The sequence below is a fragment of the Cebidichthys violaceus genome, unplaced genomic scaffold (genome assembly GCF_023349555.1).
Source record: "Cebidichthys violaceus isolate CVI_PGR_0920_01 unplaced genomic scaffold, fCebVio1.0.p SCAF_4, whole genome shotgun sequence".
Lineage (NCBI taxonomy): Eukaryota > Metazoa > Chordata > Actinopteri > Perciformes > Stichaeidae > Cebidichthys > Cebidichthys violaceus.
Genome location: NW_027176594.1, coordinates 14,735,636 through 14,754,546, shown reverse-complemented (window position 1 = coordinate 14,754,546; position 18,911 = coordinate 14,735,636). Strand labels below are relative to the sequence as shown.

General features: G+C 41.4%; 2 protein-coding genes across 3 annotated transcripts; both read left to right on the top strand.

The window, feature by feature from the left end:
* Positions 1-648: 648 nt before the first annotated feature.
* Positions 649-5,679, top strand: LOC137885406 (serine hydrolase-like protein). 2 transcript variants are annotated; one of them, XM_068727668.1, is made up of 12 exons: positions 649-724; positions 1,067-1,213; positions 2,214-2,327; positions 2,511-2,552; positions 2,651-2,670; positions 2,785-2,859; positions 4,177-4,283; positions 4,370-4,449; positions 4,532-4,566; positions 4,685-4,761; positions 4,954-5,044; positions 5,124-5,679. In XM_068727668.1, exons 1-12 carry the CDS (start codon positions 667-669, stop codon positions 5,253-5,255), a joined length of 978 nt encoding a protein of 325 aa, XP_068583769.1. In that variant the 5' UTR covers positions 649-666; the 3' UTR covers positions 5,256-5,679. The 2 variants fall into 2 exon arrangements, with proteins under 2 accessions (XP_068583769.1, XP_068583770.1); XM_068727669.1 differs by having other exon boundaries at positions 653-724; positions 1,034-1,213.
* A 2,301-nt stretch (positions 5,680-7,980) lies between these two features.
* Positions 7,981-13,037, top strand: LOC137885435 (serine hydrolase-like protein). The gene is made up of 12 exons (XM_068727713.1): positions 7,981-8,141; positions 8,295-8,438; positions 9,262-9,375; positions 9,518-9,559; positions 9,851-9,870; positions 9,962-10,036; positions 10,164-10,270; positions 10,749-10,828; positions 10,908-10,942; positions 11,055-11,131; positions 11,284-11,365; positions 12,258-13,037. The coding sequence occupies exons 1-12, from the start codon at positions 8,117-8,119 to the stop codon at positions 12,372-12,374; spliced, it is 918 nt and encodes a 305-aa protein (XP_068583814.1). The 5' UTR covers positions 7,981-8,116; the 3' UTR covers positions 12,375-13,037.
* Positions 13,038-18,911: the final 5,874 nt, after the last annotated feature.

Here is an 18,911-nt window from a genome sequence, read left to right as displayed (position 1 = left end):
AAAAAAAATGTGAGTCTTGATTCACCTGTGGAATTTAAACAAACCGTTATCTCTGTTCGTCAGTATCGAATACTGACCGTTAAAACAAAGTATCACATAGATACTTCATGTGGATAATATCTCTCCATTGACTTCACAAGAGTTAAAATCATAAGGGATCATATGTGAAGAAAGTGCAGCATTGAAGCAGGAACTTTCCTAGTTTGTGTACTTAATATATAGTCAAACCATTTTGGGTTGAGGCTTTTAGAAGTTCTTGGTTGTTGGTTCTTGGTTTGGTTCAGCAAGTCCCTTTACCTACTGGTTTATGTTTGGCCTACTAGAGGATAGACGTCACACACTAAATAAATCAAAACGTGCATCTTCTGCATTTGATAATAGTAAAAACCTCTTGATTCAAAAGACTTAGTTAATACAGTGACAGAGATACTGTTTCTAAAAGTATATTGGTAGTTTGGAAGATGGATCTTTCAATGGGGAAAATAGCTACAGGTGAAAATATCAACTGGACAGCAGGCGCTGCCTGAAAAACCGAACTGAGGGAAACAAACACCACTCTCCAAGACTACGCGGAAGTTACTTTGGACCGGGGGCGGGACATATTCAGGGGGGCGGGACGTATTCAGGGGGGCGGGACGTATTCAGGGCTCCGGTTCATATGAGGAAATGCGAGCATTGCTGCAAACTTTACACTGCTCAACTTCAACTGCAATGGCTGAAGAAGGTAATAAAGTCAGACTATACAGTCATAGATTGCACGTGACAACCGTCCACTAACCCAGCTATGCACTTGTTTGCTAAAGTAATGTCTTTAGCATCTAAATGGCACCTTTCTTTTGCTCATATAGGCTTGTAATGATGCTGTTGTTCATTTATGTTTTCACTTATCTGTCAAATATTTGTGTATGGGCTGCAGACTTCAGTGTCATGGGTGTAGTTGGCTTCTGTGGGATGATTTTTGTATTAAATAGTTTCTTGCTACTGATTGTCTGCTATGCAATAATAATAACAATAGTCGTGTTGATGTCAACAGTTTGAGCTGTTCACTGCTGTGTAATGTGTCCAGTGTGTTCGGACCTCTCCGTCCCGGTCCCATGGGGACACATCAGAGGAAGAGTCTGGGGTCCTGATCATGGTCGTCCCGTGCTGTGCCTGCACGGCTGGGCTGACAACTGTGGTGCATTCAACACCCTCATTCCCCTTCTACCCAAAGGTAAACTATGGCTGGTGGGTAAAGGGTGACACTTTATTTTGTGTGGTCTGTAGTTGTCTATTAATTCTCCTAGACTTTTCCTGGAGAGAGCTTTGCAATTTAATGTCAGTATAAACGGCTCATTTTAAAGTAACGAAAACACAACCGTTCTTATTATTTTCAGGTGATTATACACCAAAGAAAACATACTCAATGGGAAAGTGCGTCAATTAAAATACACACAGTTGCACTCAAAATTATTCAACCCCCATTGCAAATTAGGTTTATTGTCAAAATGTACAAACTTTCAGCTGTTTTCAATAAACAACTCAAAGAAGGACAATTTAAATAGCTCAACACAACACATGTTACAAGTGGTTTCTCCAAAATTCAACACAAAATGCTACTTTTAATGACTACTGCAGTCTCAAAATTATTCAACCCCTTCATAACAAGCATCTTTAGTACTTAGTAGAGCACCCTTTTGCTGTTATGACCTGATGTGTGCTTGAGATGGAACACATCAAATACCTGGACTGGCAGTGACGTTTGATTGCATATTAGAAACATGGGTAAGTCAAGAGAATTGTCCAAAAAGTTATGAGAAGAGGTCATTGCCTTGGACAAACAAGGAAAATGATACAAAAAAGATAGCAAAGGCACTGACTGTTCCTAGAGATACCGTTGGAAACAATGTTAAACTACTATGGAACTGTGCTAGCAGCTGCTCAGTCCGTGCAGATCAGGTCAGCTGTATGCATGCATACATTTCAGCATTAATGGATAATGAAGTTTCCAATGATATATTAATGATTCATTTCCTTTAACTCCTAGCTGAAGTGGAGCAGTTGTTTCAAGTGCTTATAAACTCAACTGAGCTCGCTAAACACTCAGAACGTTACGTCTGTAATTCACTTTAATCAGTAAGCTGCCAAGTTAGTGATCCAGGAATATTTTTTTAATGTATGTGTTTAGGATTTGGTGTCAATTCCCCTGAGTTTCTCTCTGTACTTCCTCTCAGAGTGCAGATACGTGACGCTGGATCTGTCGGGTCACGGTCTGTCATCTCATCGTCCTCCTGGAGATTTCTACTCCTATCCTGCATACGTGGCGGATGTACGCAGAGTTGCTGATGGTGTGTGTGAACTCATAATGCTGTGCAATAGTATTGTCCCAAACATCAGTATAAGTTTAATGCATAAAATTAAACCCCAGAAGGACTTATGGCAACTAAAAAAAAAAATTTAAAAAAAATACCTCGGTGTTCTGTGACGAGATACCGAACCTGGTTGATGATCTGTGAAATTAACTCCCGCAGCTCTGCAGCTGAGGAAATTCTCCATCATAAGCCATAGTATGGGTGAGTGCAGCTTAACAGCAGAATTTATCTTAATCTGTGTTGCTGTGCTACAAAATCATAGAAAGTGCAAATCACGTGCAGCTTCTTTTTATTCACAGGTGGTGAAATCGCTGCATTGGTGAGCGTCATTGTCTTATCTGTTTCCTCACAAAATATACAGAGACTGTTTTGCTGTGACTTTTTTTTTTTTGCACGTGGTATCATCATATGGTTCAAATTGTGTCTTCCACAGTTCAGTGCGGTGTACCCCGAGATGGTGGACGCTCTCGTGCTTCTGGACTCTTTCGCATTCCTACCTACAGATTCAGTACGAATCATTCTGACTCCCCGGGTTACACTCTCTGTGAAGCTTTAGTGGTTTGTGTGGTTGAATACACAACCAGGACAACCTGATCAGACACCAAGCAAAATAAATCATATCATATGTACTATGTACTACTCATACTCTGTAAAAAAAATTCCCAAAGTTAAAAGGAAAGACATTTTGAGGGGGATATAGTGAATCTTCTATTTCACTCATTTTCACTCAATTACTATTAATTTACGTAGCGACAGATTGTAACAAACACTTTCATATAGAACAGGTTAGACCATACTTTTTTTTGCCACTTGACAACAGTGGCAAGAAAAAACTGTTCTTTAACAGGATGCTTAGGCAGAATTGGGTTGAAAGAGAGAGACAGCAACAACAATAATATCCTAACCGCTATAATAATAAAAAAAAGTATTGATTAAAAATAATAGTAGCGGTGAAAATGATAGTAGTTATAGAAATATGACTACTAATAATATGGGTATAATAAAACGATAACAGCAGTAAGAGAAGCAGCAGTAGTAGTAAAATAAATATGACTGATTATAATAGCAGCAGGTGGTATCATAGGAAGTCCCTTCGAGTCGAGATCTATAGCAACATAACTAGGGGCTGGTCCAAGGCAAACCTGAGTCAGCCCTGACTATAACCGTTATCAAAGGGGAAAGTCTGAAGAAGAAGAAGTCTACTCCTAAATGTGGTGAGTGTGTCTGCCTCCCAGGCTGAAACCAGGAGCTGGTTTAACAGGAGAGGAGCTTGGTAGCTGAATTCTCTGGCTCCCATAATTTACTTCTTTATTTATTTATTTTATTGGCTGTCAATAGTTCATTTAAGTTTTAGCTTTAAAGAATCCCAAAATCAGGCCATTTGATGCCCACCATTTGTAATTTATTGGTTGCGGAATGTAAAAGTCCCTCCAGGTCGCTAGACCTCCCAACTTCCAAGACAAATGCAGAGGACCTCACCTCAGTGTCCTCAATGCATCATCCGTATAAAATGTGCGTATTATATCTACCGGAGGCTTTCAAGGAAATAACTTTTTTCCATTGAATAATCTCCATTCAGGCGCTGAAAATCATTCCTGCAATATTTTTGCGTTGCGCTTCAATTATCTTCATTTCCATCCTTACTTTTTATTCATATACCCTTATGTCATATCATATAAAAAAGAGCATCGTTGTACTTTCCACTCGATATTATTGAATTGGGCTTCAATTAACTTCATTTTCAACTTTTACTATCTGTCCTATCATATACAAAAGGGGCTCTGCTGTACTTTCCACTCAGTAGTTCCTGTCTCTTTGATTGCAGAAAGAACTTTCCAAAGTGGTAAGGATGGGGATGGATGAGATCCTTCAGTTTGAAAACAAAACAGAAGACAAGAAAAGAGTTTACACTTATGAGAAGGCAGTTGAGAGGTATAATTTACAAAGATTTATTTCAGATTTCTAAGGACTTTGTCTCTACAATCAGCTGATGGCTAAAGTGTTTTTGTTTCTTTCAGGTTGTCGGCTGCAAACCCGACTCTGACTGAACAGTCAGGGCACATCCTTTTAGAGCGAGGTCTAGTTCAAGTTGAAGGAGGTACGTCTTTGACCTCTTCTTCTCCTCTCGGAGAGGAATAATCTCACTTGGCTTTTTGGCTGAATGTGTTTCTCTTCTGCAGGATTCGCGTTCTCCAGAGACCTGCGAATTCATTTTGTGAGTCACCTCCCAGACCCTCCCCCACGTTCACCACCTCTCTGTTAACTTGTGTCTTTACACCAGCGGTTTAGCATTCTGCTTTGCACAGTTCATGTGTTTGATTCTATGTTTTCAGAAAAACATATGGCGCATCAGTACGGAGCAGAGTCTGGAGATGCTGTCGAGGGTTCAAGCCTCTGTTCTCCTTGTTCTGTAAGATATTGATCACCACTCTGAAATGGATCAATGCATTATGTTATGAATAACAGACAGAGATGTTTATAACAGCTGACTGACGTACAGTAGCTAATGTCTTGAGCAGAAGGAGATGTGAAAATCATTACCTGTCACTGACGTGTTTTTTTTTAAAGTCTCAAATTGTATGTTTAAAATATCTTTCTCCAGGGCAGAAAAAGGCATCAAAAGAACAAAATTTTTCAAACCAACTCAAATGAACTTTATCTCAACACTTCTCCGTGTCTTACAGGACCAAAATGTGAGTTTACAACTTGGGACAGAATAACAAAAATTTGAAGCATTTTTTTAAAATCACTCTCTGTTTCTGTTGGTTTCAGCACACGGTGGTGACGGTACCAGGTGATCACCACGTTCATCTGAATGAGCCCGAAGTCGTCGCTCCGATTGTGTCCGACTTCCTGCGAAACAAAGTGTTGTCTCAGTCAAACAACGGACTGCACAAGTTATAAGCTGCAAACATAATCGCACTTGCACATTTAAGTTAAATTGCACTATATAGACGCTGAGGGGATCAGCCGTAAATGTACTTTTATCTCACAACTTTGTTGACTAACCAGAAAGGGGTGTGCGACAGACAAACTTCTGCACGTAGCATCTTCAGCCTTCACTAAGCAAATCAGCTTTTTTCTTTTTTTAATTTGTTTGTCCCACTTGTTTGTCCCACTTGTTAGTCCCACTTGTTGCAGATTCAGAGTTTTGTAAGAATTTATGGTTTTCAAGTAAGTTTCAGTTCCCCTTTCAAAGCGTCCTGTAGAAGCAGAATAGGGATTTGCATCACGTCACCTCATTCCAAGAAGTAAAAAAGTCACTGCTGAAATTTTCAAGGCTTTAAAACATGCACATTTAAATAATAAAAAATTAAAAAACATAAAAAGAAAATATGAAGTCTGTGGGTCATTATTGAATTCTCCCAGGAAGAGAGTCAACAAACAATGCTGCCCTTTTCCTTTTTCAAGTTCTTAATGATCACAAATTGTGGATTTACAGTGGATTAAATGACAGACTATTTCTTATCCATATGTAGTTTAGGACAGAGACAGGCTAACTGTTTGCCCGTTTCCACTCTTTATGCTAAGCTAAGCTAACTGGCTGTAGCTTCATATTTGTGGCACCAGCTGAGGAGGGATGTCAATTTTCTCGTCTAACTCTTGCAAGAAAACAAGTGTATTTCCCAATTTCCATTTCATTAACTTTTCTATTCAATGTGACACTTCCAAAGGTGTGACATACTGCCGAGATAAGTGTCATAAACAACTTCAGCCCCTAAACCCTTCAGTCTGAGAAACACCCTCCAGTTAATGCTCAGTTGACAGAATCTGTTTCCAGGTTCTTTGTGTGAGACTCATTTCAATCTGGCTTCAGGTTTTATCACATCGCTGGCTGTAAATTGCTTTGGCCATTACACCGGCCGCACCCAGTGTGATCTCTCAGAGGCCTTTGATACAGTAAATCCTTCTTTACAGATGATCTCATATTGATTAGATGCTTTTGTTGATGGTTTCATGATAGTTTGTAAAAGTTACTGATGTTTAAAAAACAGGTCAGTAGTTATAGTAAAGTTGAAAGTAAGTCACATGTAAAGATGTATACCCAAAGCTAAAAGATATGTTGTGCACATTAATGGTAAAAATAGTTTTCCTCTCACAGAGGAGAATGTGGGTTCAGAAAATGCAGAAATGTGGGCGGTAGAGCTTCAATGGCACATGTGGACGACCTGATAGTCCCCCATCTTTCTTTTACAATCTGGCCACCAAGCATAGGTTGCATGATATTATACAGTCTAAGATTCCAGATTCATTATTACCTCCGCCAGGAAGACCATTCGACCAGTCGAGTGAGTGAGTGTGCATCTCTGTGTCTGTCCATGGCTAATCTCACATTCTGCTTCAGCAAACTGCATAATATTTTGAGTGGCTAGTTATGGCTGCACGCTCAAGAACCTCTCGTGGTTGAAGTGACACACTTTCTCAAAACACCTTTTATTTCCGATTTTATACTGCCTGCTGACTCCTCACTCGCTACTGTAAACCGGACCAAGGCCGATATATAGGCCGCTAGTGATGATACAGATGAGTGCATCGCCGATCCCCAGCCGCTACTCTACACCCACAGTGAGCGGGTTAACAGTTTGTGGTGTGTTTGGCTAACTGCTAACGGTAGTATCAGTAGACATACTGTTGGTTCCTCTCGGCTGCTGCTCTGAGGCTCACTTTTATTGTTTTGGACGGTGTGTTTAGCTACCAGCTACCAGCTAACAGCTAACAGAACTACCAGTGCACACACTGCTGTACCTCACTGCCACTCAGCCACTGCTAAGAGGACAGATAGCTTCGTGAGTTTAATTCAGTTTTTGTCAAGATTTCATGGCGTTTCTTATGCAACAACTTCAAGTCTATGGCCTGCATACGTCATAGCTTGTTTTTGAGTTTGAATGAAATGTGTTTCACGACGTGTCACACAGTACAACAGGTTGTTGCAGACACACCTTGTGGAGATCTGCACTCAACTGACCTCACCTTTCTAATTCATAGAAAGTTATAAAATCATGTGAAATGCTTTCACTATGAGGCTCCAAAAAATAAATAGTAAATATAAAAAGACAGAATTTATTGAAATTAAATATAAGAGCAAAATAAATGAAGCAATGAAAAATATCCATTAAAGAAAAAACAATTGAGACATTGCATTCAAGGTGATTGTACTTATGCACAGAAGTTGGATTGCACTTTAATCAGGCCACAGAAACCATAACCTAACTTTCATCCTGTGTATGAACGTTTTTTCTTGATTTTTGATTTTCTCTAAATCATCCGATTGGTTGAGCCTTTGGAGGCCGCACATATCTGGAAGAGAGCAGTGTACTCGAGATCATCCCATTACAGAGAGAGAGGGCTGAATGGTGGTGTTGTTCTCAGCAACCACCAGCTTTCACTCTTTTCACAGATTAATTGTCCTGGCAGGAGACTGCCTGGCAGGCGGTACTGAGGGACCAAAACAGTCACAAGAGAGCAGGGAGTTGTTCATTGTCACCTGGTTTAATTCCCACTGCTCTCTGAAGTGTATGAGGATTGGCCATAACAGCAGTCCGTCATTATGAATTTCCAATCAAATCATTGGTTGCAGAAAATATTTATGTTGCCTTCAGGTTCCAAAGGTCAGAGTTTGTCTGCATGTTTAATTTCTTAACAGATGTTTCAGGATTTGTTTGAAGCTTTGTGTAGATTATTAAGTTCATTGACGTCACTTTATTTTTGAAATGTCTTTGTTTTTGCTTGTCAGACACATACGCTGAGGATCATCAGACGCTGAAATGTCATCTGCAGTGGAACAAGCAGGTAATATTTCTCATTGACCCAACACAAGCCAAGACTCACGGAAGTAGTTAAATCCTATGATAGTTCATTTCTATTTACAGTAAATATCTGTCAGATCCTTGTTGTTGTTGTTTTTTGCTGTTGCTAAGATTTTATTTTGTGTAATGTGTCCAGTTTCAGATCTTTCTGTCCCGGTCCCATGGGGACAGATCAGAGGAAAAGTCTGGGGTCCTGATCATGGTCGTCCCGTGCTGTGCCTGCACGGCTGGGCTGACAATTGTGGCACATTCAACACCCTCATTCCTCTTCTACCCAAAGGTAAATTCTGACAGAGTAGAGGAGAGTTTTTAAACCATGTGACTCACTTTGTACCCCACTTTGTACCCCATTTTCAATCCACACTTCTCACTTAGTCTACAGCCTGATTCATAATTGCTGCATCAGCGACTTATTTATGTATTTATTTGTTTCTATGTATTTATTAATTTATATGTATATTTATTTTATTTAATTATATAATATTGACTGAAATGGCCTTCCATACTATTCTCCCACAATGCAATGCGTAAAGGAAATGCAGTAGCAGTTTACTGCTAGAAAAAAATAATTGGGTGGTGGTGAAACTGCTCAAAAAAGTATTAAATCTCATAATAATAAATAACATTTTGATGTCTCTTTGGTATCTTTCCAAACGGCACAACGGTCATTTCCTGAAAGTGTAAAATGGTAAAGTATGTTGATATTTTTGTATATTAACCGGTAAAATGGTACACTGTGAATATTTGTAAGTAGTACTGTGTAGATTTAGTAGTGTGGATTTGGGACACAGCTTACTACAGCTTCTACAGTCATGCCAGCATCTCTGTGAGGCTGCACTTGGAGCTAAATGCTAACATGCTCACAATGACCATGCTAACATGCTGATGTTTTAGCAGGTGCACTGTTTACCATGTTCAACATCTTATCTTATCTAATTAGTACTAAAGTACACAAAGTACAGCAGAGGATGATGGGAATGTTATTAGTTTGGCGGGAATTTGGTCACAAGCCAAACTATGTCTTTTTGACAAATCAGAGTATCTTGTTCCTGAGCTCTCTACAGTCTCTACAGTTTTCATCTCTCTTTCTACTTTACTCTCAGAGTGCAGATATGTGGCGGTGGACCTGACAGGTCACGGTCTGTCCTCCCACTGTCCCCCCGGAGTCCTCTACACAATCACTGAAAACGTGGTGGACGTACGCAGAATCGTTGACGGTGTGTGAAGTTGCAGGATCTTTTTCAGACATTTTCAGTCTTTGAAGTTGGATCCCCTCAGGACTCTGGTGCATCTCTGTAACTGAAGTAGAGCTGTAAGCAAGCTAGATTTAATCTGTTTCCTATGAAATAACTCCCACAGGTCTCCAGTGGACAAAATTCTCTATCATTGGACACAGTATGGGTGAGTGAGCACAATATAGGTGGTACACCTGATTCACATTCACTGACACTGACGCTGTGCATTTTCACATCCTATAGCCAATACATACTTCTAATACTTCTAACTGCTTCTTTTGGTGGGACAAAACAAGCAATTAGAAGATGCTACTTAGGACATTTTTCTCACTTTTTAGACTAAATGACTAATTGATTAATTTAAAATTGATTCATTGATGATGAAAGTAGGTCAATTACAAAAAAAAGTTGAGAAATGTCTAAAGCTCTGAGCATGATCGTTTGTTCACTCTTACAGGTGGCAACATCGCTGCCATGGTAACTAAGATTCCTCACTTATCACAGTTTTTTTACACAATATACATGTTCCTGTATTCTCTTGCCTGGTGTCACATTGTGTTTTTCACAGTTCAGTGCACTCTATCCTGAGATGGTGGATGCTCTGGTGCTTCTGGACTCTTTTGGATTCAAAGCCACGGATCCAGTATTACAACCTTTTTTATTTATTTATTATCACTGTATTGCATATGACAAGCCTTTAAAGCGAAGATGATCTAATGGTATTACTCCTCAGTTGTCTTCATATTCCGCTTCTGTCTCTTTTCCCGCAGAAAGAACTTCCCAAAGTGGTGAGGAAGGGGATGGATGAGGTGCTTCAGTTTGAAAAGAAGACAGAGGAGAGGAAAAGAGTTTACACCTATGACAAGGCAGTTGAGAGGTACTACTGCACCACTCCAGTTTATGGACAAATTAAATAAACCTTCATGCATGCAGGATGTTTTTGTGCTGATTTGCAGGCAGAACTCAAACGATTTTACACATCAGCGTTGATTTAAAAAATTAAAATTCTGTGTGTGTAGCTGGAAAGAAGTGAGCTTAGCAGACTCCTCATCTCTGGTGGAGCTTAATTAGCTGCCACCGGTATCCACAAACCCAAAATCTCTGACCTGACCGTCAATGTTGCGTTGTGGGTAATGTAGGCACCAGGTTTTGATAAGGATGAGGAATGTGTGGAATATAAAAAAGCCACATCTCTGGTTCTGCATCACCAATTTTTTAAATCATTTTTTATTCAGCTTGAGCTTTTAACTTAAACTAATTAATCACACAGAGAGATCAAACGGGGCAAAACAAAATATGGCTATTATGTATTACTATTATATATATTACTGATAGCTTAATTTTCTTTCTTTCAGTTTATTGGCTTCAAACCCGACTCTGACTGAACAGTCAGCGCACATCCTTTTAGAGCGAGGTCTAGTTCAAGTTGAAGAAGGTACGTTTTTTATCTCTTCTCCATTCAGAGAGGAATAATCTCACTTTGCTTTTCAGCTGAATGTGTTTCTCTTCTGCAGGATTCGCGTTCTCCAGAGACCCGCAAGTTAATGCTGTAAGTCACTTTTTAACCTCCCAGGCATTCCCCCACGCTCCCCGCCACCTCTCTGTTAACTCTTTTTTTCAGCATTCAGCTTTTACAGTGTTGTGTTTTATCTTGTTTTCAGATATACATAGTGAACTTCAGTTTGGAGCAGAGTCTGGAGCTGCTGTCCAAGATTCATGCGACTGTTCTAGTTGTTCTGTAAGATATTGATCCCCACACTGAGATAGATGTTTGCATTATAATGCTAGAACTGTCAGTCCCCTTGTATGTCCTAATGCAACAATTTAACAGCCTAAATTAAATCATCAAAGCATGTCATACTAAACTTTTCAAAATCTCTGTTTTTCTAGAGGAGACAAAGGCTCCGGTGCCACATTTCCAGAATCAAACAAATCCAGCGCCATACTTCTCCAAGGATATCGTGACAGAAACGTGAGTTTGAATCTTGGGAGGAAAAAAATAATTATGGTAATTTACCAGCGCAGTGTGAGAGTTAAGCATCCGGGACAGTGAGGCAGATCTAAAAGTAGCTCAGTGTCTCAGAATGAGCAGACATATTCAGAGATGTGAATCTTTAAGTGCAGAAAGTCTTCACACACCAAATCAGGGTCCAGGTGTGCATGCTGGCTCACTTACTGGCGACAAGTCAAGATGTCTGCCGTAGAGTTGGTCTTTAGTATAAATGGAAAACAGTTTCCAATCAAAAGGAACAACAGCACAATAAAACATTTCTATGGTACACTACAATGAAAACAGCAGGTCAACCGTCGTGAGTCACTGTAGCTTAAGATAAATCAGGGTATGAGAAAATGTTAACGTTCTACAGGAAAGGAGACATTTAATGTGAAAATCCAGTGACTTTCACAGTCTTTCTGGATTACCACAAACATGTTTTTCCTACAAAGATTTTGGGTGCATTCGCACTGTAACAGATATTATCCATGACCTGATATGAACATTTTTACCTGAAATAAAATATATAAAGTAACCTGTTTTCAAGATAATGTCACAAGCAATAGAAAATACAATAAAAAACGAAAGTAAATGTCTCCTTTCTTCGAACATCGAGGTTCTCATAAAGGTGAATAGATGGGGACGTTAACATTGACTCACTGCACCTGCTGTAAATTGGTCAAGTAATGGGAGAATAGAGGCTGTGCATTAACCTAAAGCTTTTGATTATGGCCTCGTCCCCCTCGTCAGGAAATGCTGACTGACGGAACAACACAAAGAAATCGTCATCCTCTCTCTCTCTCTCTCTCTCTCTCTCTCTCTCTCTCTCTCTCTCTCTCTCTCTCTCTCTCTCTCTCTCTCTCTCTCTCAGCACACGGTGGTGACAGTACCGGGCGATCATCACGTCCATCTGAATGACCCAGAAGTCGTCGCTCCATTCGTCTTTGACTTCCTGCGGAACAAAGCGCTCTCACAGCAGCTGACATAGTTGACACACATACACACATTTTCATTGTGAAATCTCACACTTGAAGTCTCGTTACGCAGCTCTCATCTCTCTCCAATCAGTCATTTCCTTAATTCTGATATTATAACAATACTATAAACAATACGATGGATTCAGTTTAAAACTCCACTGAATCCATCATTGCTGAAATTGCTGCTGACTAACTAATAATACCAAACATTTGCAAACTTTACACGTACAGACAGAAGTACTAATAATGTATTAACTGGTTTTAGTTGTAATCATTTCATAGTGATGACTGCATGTGTTTGCGAAGCCCTTTGTTATAAATGATCAGAAAAAATTCTCTTTTTATAGTTTATATTTTTTATAATGTTTGATAAGTCGTTGAGTGCCTGTCTGCATCTCGATAATGACTGGTGGACTGTGAAGACACCATGCAGGGGCAACAATGGAAATAAGACTTTAATCAGCAATCGAAGAAATCATAATATATTAATCTTTCCAAAGAGTCAAGGCTGCAAAGTAAATATCATCAAAATCAATTCCAGCAATAAATAAATATGACAAGACTTCCTTATGCTATCCCTCATAAAGTGTGATAAATATATGTTCAATGTAGATCTGATTCAAATCAGCTTGTGACGGAAGCTTTAAACTGAATAAAATCCAACAGTGATCAAATACTGTTTCATGTCTTTATATATAAGTTGTACGTTCAGCTTGTCGTCATTTTCATTTGATCCCAATCTGTTTGACTCGGCTGCTTTTTGTGAATGTGACTCTTGTGCGGAACGAGCTAAAAATGGCAGTCATTAAAAAAGAGATGACATCCTCTGACAACTTTTCATTATGTAGGCCCATCCTCTCTGTGTTCAGCTTCGGTCTTGGGAGCCAGCAAGACAAAAGATATATATATATATATATATATATATATATATATATATATATATATATATATATTCCCACCACTTTTACTCTGGGGAGTGACTCCATAAAACACTGCAGCTGCCGTCAATCAGAGCAGATATATAGAGATGCGGCTCTCACAAAACTCCCCCCCCCCCCCCCCCCCCCCCCCCTCTTTCTCTCAATGTCACATAAACTGTGATGGCCTTGCTGTTAAATGGACTGGAATTGATTTTACGCAGCGAGCGGCGAGGCGGTGAACATCCAGACATCTGAAGGGGCCCCTCTCCCCCTCAACCCCACTACCCCCCCATCCAAAAAAAAATGATTATAGTTATATAACTTTCCCTCCCACTCCTCTCCATCCTCTCCGCCAGCAGCAAGGGGTGTTGTCATGGCAACCCCCACCCTTCCTTTTTTTTTAAACGTCAGAGCCAGGAGCTTGGAAGGATGAAGCCGCATGCAGCTTCTGTGCCGCTCAGAGGAGCACATGCAACAGTCGGAGCTGCGGCGCTGGAAAACCGATCTGGTGATTTGATTGGGACTCGCGGCCGCTGCTGCACATCACAGACCGTCTGAGACCAGGACGCCCAACGGATTCAGCAGCGTCCGCAGGTAAGCACGGTGGCTTTTTTCTCTCTTTTTTTCCACTGGGCTCTATTTTTAGAGTGCAACACCTGTCTGTGTTTTTCCAATTTAAAATGTTGCTGGGAGCTGATTGTGTAATGTCTTGGATCCCTAGTGCCTGTGATTGTAATGAGGAAGGCTTTTTTAAAGAAATGGCTGAAAATAATGGGATGCTGCAGTCTGTCACGCGGGATATCTCACCCTGAAGGATCACTTTTTTTTTTAAATCTCTTCTCCTCCTATCCTTTCCTTTCTCCGTCATGTCCTCTCCTCCTCCTCCTCCTCCTCCTCCTCCTCCACCCTTCCCCATCCCGTCCCCTCTGTTCCGACAGCAGCGATGTCGTGGCTCTTCCTGGACTGGTTCGTCCCCCTCTACCTGCTGGTGTCCGTGTTGGTGCTCGCGGGCTTCGGAGCGTGCCTGTACTTCCTCGAGCCCGGGCTGCAGGACGCCCACAAGTGGAGCAACAAAACGGTCCGGCATCACCCGCTGGTGGCCAGTGTGAACTGCAGAGACGACGATAGCAATGCCCTGATATGATGGAGAGGGTGAGGCGGAGCGGGGGGGCGGAGCGCGGAGGGGGGGGGGGGGGGGACCATCTGGACAGGAGTGCTGATGGGAGCCAACACCTTAAAAGATGGAGAAGGAAAATGGAAGAGGAAGGGGGTGGGGGTGGGTGGGGGGAGATTGCCCAGTCCCACCATTCCATCTTTTCTCTGATCTCCAACTTTATCACGATTGAAAAGTGAAGCTCGGGGGGGATGCACAAGGAGCAGCAGACTTCCCGCAGGTGGACGGAGGACATGTTGCCCCTTTAGACATGTGAATTTCACCCCCATCTTATACTCGTGCCAACTTTTACATACGTTTTTGTAATCTGACAATCGCTTTGCATACATCACAAAGTTTACTCATATTGTGCATTTAATCAGTGAAGTGAACGACATGAGTGTGACGAGTTGGTCGACAGTTGGGGGGAGGGTTTTTAATCCTCCCTCTCGCGCTCTCTCTCTCTCTCTCTCTCTCTCTCTCTCTCTCTCTCTCTTCTCTCTCTCTCTTTCTCTCTCTCTCTTTCTCTCTCTCTCTCTCTGCGGTGATGTCAGCACAGGCTGAGAAGCATTGTTGGATTGTTAGTGCCAAAATGCCAAAAAATGGTGTTAAGAGTGACTTTATTGAAGGTGCCAAGATCATCCGAGATGGACCAAGATGACAGAAAACAAGTATTTGGTAATGCTCGAAAGTGTATATTTTTGTTTGTTTCCATTGTTTTTACTTGACAGCATGGTGAGGAAGCTGTGGGTGTGTAACGGCCCTCTTTTGATGATCATATGCTTCCTTGGTTGATACAAAATAAAACTGTTCAATCCTCAACTCTTTGGATTTAATCTCCGCATGTTGTTACGAAGTCGATCGTATCTGAGTAAATAATATGTACAATTTATGTAATTATATCTACTCAAGTACTCTGCTCAAGTACAATTTGAAGGTTCTTGTACTGTACTTGATTGATTACTTATGCTACTTAATAGTTCTACTCCACTCATCTGAACGCTGTAGTTAGTTTTCAAATTAAGAATTTACCCCCCAAAAAAAAGAATTCCAAAAAAGTGTCTGGAGACATTTCCTCTTTACATTTTTATTTTCAAAATAACCTTTTGAGGCTCCGAAGAGGTAAAGGTGTCCAGTATTTCACAAATTAGCAGAAAGGAAAATAAAAAAATACAGATTTGTGTGGCAGAACTTTGTTTTTATTCTTTGGTTCCCCATTAATCATGTCACCACTGCTCAGATGAATCGTGTGACCCTTTGGAGGGGGCCCGACCCCTATAGGTTGAGATAAACTACATATCATCAGACAGAATACTACAAACAAGACCACATTCAGACTCTACAGACGCCGGCCCATGAACCAAACCAAAACAGAAACCAGCGTGGGAGTGAAACAGTGCAGCCTCAGTGTGGAGGAATGGAGAGAATGGCACTTCAGAGCCCACCACTTCCAGCTGCTGAGTTCCCCGTCTCGCACTCTGTGACTTCGTTACTCACTCAGTGTGTTCACAGCAGAGACATTGCTTCAGACAACAGGTTGGTGTCCGTTTTCCTCTATTGTGACTTAAAAATGTAGCATTTGTCATTATAAAGATTTGTCATGTGGTTTCAGACCACAGTGTTTCAAACTACATTTATTTAAGTGCTGTACTTAAAAACAATTTTCAGGTACTTATACTTTACTTGAGTATTTCCATTTCATGCTACTTCATACTTCTACTCCGTTACATTTAAGAGGCAAATATTGTACTTTTTACTCCAATTTACAGCTGTGGTTTTAGCTGTGGTTTTACAGTTGGTGACTTTGCATTCATAAAATATGATGCACTGCTGGTTTTAACTACCCAACAGTATATAAAGTAGGTAAAGTTCTCTCTACCTCAACCAGCTACAGCGGTAAAATACCAGCCACACACAAATGCATTAGTATTAATAATCTCATAATATAGAATATGGTGATGTAACCCTCACAGCGGCTGTTTTGCTGCGTAATGCAGATATTTCTGTGTTTTAACTCAAGTGAGATTTTAAAGGCAGCTCTAAGATGTAATGGAGTACTTCTACATTGTGGTATTGATACTTTTTTTTACATAAATAAAGGATCTGAATGCTGACTTTCCTCCATTTCACAACCCTATTGAATCAGTCTTTTCTTTTCATCTCTTCCTGCACAACTTAGAACAGAATGAGTGTTTCTGACCGCCTGGCACCTTCGATCCCTCAAGTATCAGCATCCTCCAGACGTCCATCAGTCGGCTTGTCTCCTCCTCTGTCCCTATCGTCTCCTGTCATCAAAAAGAAAGCCATCAAAATCCCATCATTTGACGAGAAGGGGCTCATCTATGAAAAACACAACACAAAACAAAACGCTGACAGGTAAACAAAGCTTGTGTTCTATTAGTAGGTTTATGTAGTAAATATTGCGCTGAATTAATTTTATGGTTTACACTTTTTTTCCCCTCTTATAGCTTCAGATCTTTTGTCCCAATTTGTTCCTCCAAGACATCCATTCAGCCCACTTGGAGTAAATCAAGTCTGTGTTCACGAGGAAACCACGGAGAAAGAGCCTCAACGCTCCCAAGAACCAAACCCAAAACACACAGCTCTCCAGCTCTCTTTGCAAAGCCCAGCGTCTCTGTTTGTCCTGCTTCAATGACAAATTCCTCTCCCACTCTCAAACCGAAGCCAAGGGATTCTCTCCGTGTCCCCGCCTCACAGTTCAGCGATCCTCCTCCATTGCTGCACCAGCCGAAGCTGAGTGTGTCTCCGACTCTGACCGTCCCAACACCCAGACTGAGTCCATCTCCGACTTCCCAAGAGATGAGTCTGGATAGCCGAGGAGGCAAGCAGTCTTCTCCTGTCGCTAAGGAAAGGCAAGCCAGATCGATTGCCATATCAAACGCTAAAGTTGAGCCTGAGTCCGTCAAACAGAGGTCTTCACATGAGGCAAAGCGGGACATTCTTGACCAAGAAGCTTTCCTGGACTTTACTCATCCCACGTTGAGGAGAGCTTGTCCCATGTCTCGACACCAGACTTACTCTGAGTTCCAGAGACAAGCAGCCATGTCTCAGAACTCCTGCTTATCGCAAGTTGGTTTAAGTAAAAAAGAAAATATTGCAAGAGATAAACTAAAGCCTCCGCCTGGGGAAATAAATGTAACTTCAATCCCTAAACCCAAGTCAAACATCAAACAGCAGCAGGAATTTCTGCCAAGTGGAGCAACAGGTATACAAACATCCCTCTCAGAGTGTGAGGGGATTAGGTTTGCTCATGTTGTTCAGAGGGAGTCGGCGTTTGATGTACCGGCTACTCGGTCGAGTCTGAGCCTTCACAGGAAGCGTATAGACTTCCCTCAGAGGAGGAATCTCACCTCCAGTGATCACCCATATGAACTAAGGTACTCTGAGAGAAGTGCAGCTTCACCAACGACTCCCAAAATGTCTTTTTCCACCGAGCTATCCGTGAACCAGTCACCCAATGTCGAGAGCAGGAGAAGACGTTTTGACCTCAACGATGACACAAACGTAGACACGAGATTTCCGTCTAATCTCAGGAGACCTAAAGAAGAAAACAACATACGGACAATTACGGGGAATCCATCCAAACTCTCACAACAAACCAATGCGTCTCAAGATGCAAACTCTCCTCAGAAATACAGATTCTGGTCGAAGGCTCCCGTCCTGGTGAGTCAGTCTGACTGTGTTTCAAAGGATTACAGCTGCCAGTCAAGAGACATCGATTGTGAAACGGTGTCTCCTCCGTGTGCGGACAGATTAAATCGATCTAGGACATGCCTGTTGGCCCCTTGGACACAGGAGGCCTCCCGACCTGCTTCTGTTGAGTACGCCACGTCAAAAACGATCGTTTCAAAACCTGATGTTATCTCACACAAGCATCAGTCCGATCACAAACAAAACAGCAGCCACAAAGAGGCGACCTTCAGTGACACATTGCTGAATCAAACAGATCTTTTTGCACCATCTGATCATCACGGGGAGCCCGCAAAGCTACCAGAATATCCCCCAGAGGAATACTGCCCATTCAACACAAACAGTTTTGGCGTCAGTTCAAAGGGGGTCTTTGGCCGGCCATCGCAGCCGTGGCACAGAGTGAGCCAGAGAACAGAAGAGACAACAACAGCAGCTCCCCCTCCTCTACGCCAACCCAATTACCCTCCAGCAGAGAGAGCATTGATCATGGAGGATCCAGAGGACCCCTATTACGTCACCATGTATTACCCTGGATCAGTGTACGTGGGTGAGTACAGACTTATCAAAACCGCTTGATTTTAACTGAAGAGAGTCAAGAAATCCCTCAAAGCACACATGACAGACAGGGACTCTCATCTCTTGTGGTTTAATCTTTGAAGAGTTCGATAATTTTCTGTCTAACGGGGTGGTCAAAGAGGATAGCAGGGGGGTTTAAAACGTCAGTCCTCATTAGAAGAGTAACAAACAGATGTGCTGAGGAGAGA

Bases quoted from the DNA above. Each gene is read 5' to 3' on its own strand.
- LOC137885406 (XM_068727668.1), top strand. From the start codon at position 667: ATGCGAGCATTGCTGCAAACTTTACACTGCTCAACTTCAACTGCAATG. The intron at 2,553-2,650 runs GTGAGTGCAGCT...TTTTATTCACAG, and splicing joins CATCATAAGCCATAGTATGG to GTGGTGAAATCGCTGCATTG. The intron at 4,567-4,684 runs GTGAGTCACCTC...CTATGTTTTCAG, and splicing joins GAGACCTGCGAATTCATTTT to AAAAACATATGGCGCATCAG.
- LOC137885435 (XM_068727713.1), top strand. From the start codon at position 8,117: ATGTCATCTGCAGTGGAACAAGCAG. The intron at 10,037-10,163 runs GTATTACAACCT...CTTTTCCCGCAG, and splicing joins GATTCAAAGCCACGGATCCA to AAAGAACTTCCCAAAGTGGT. The intron at 10,943-11,054 runs GTAAGTCACTTT...TCTTGTTTTCAG, and splicing joins GAGACCCGCAAGTTAATGCT to ATATACATAGTGAACTTCAG.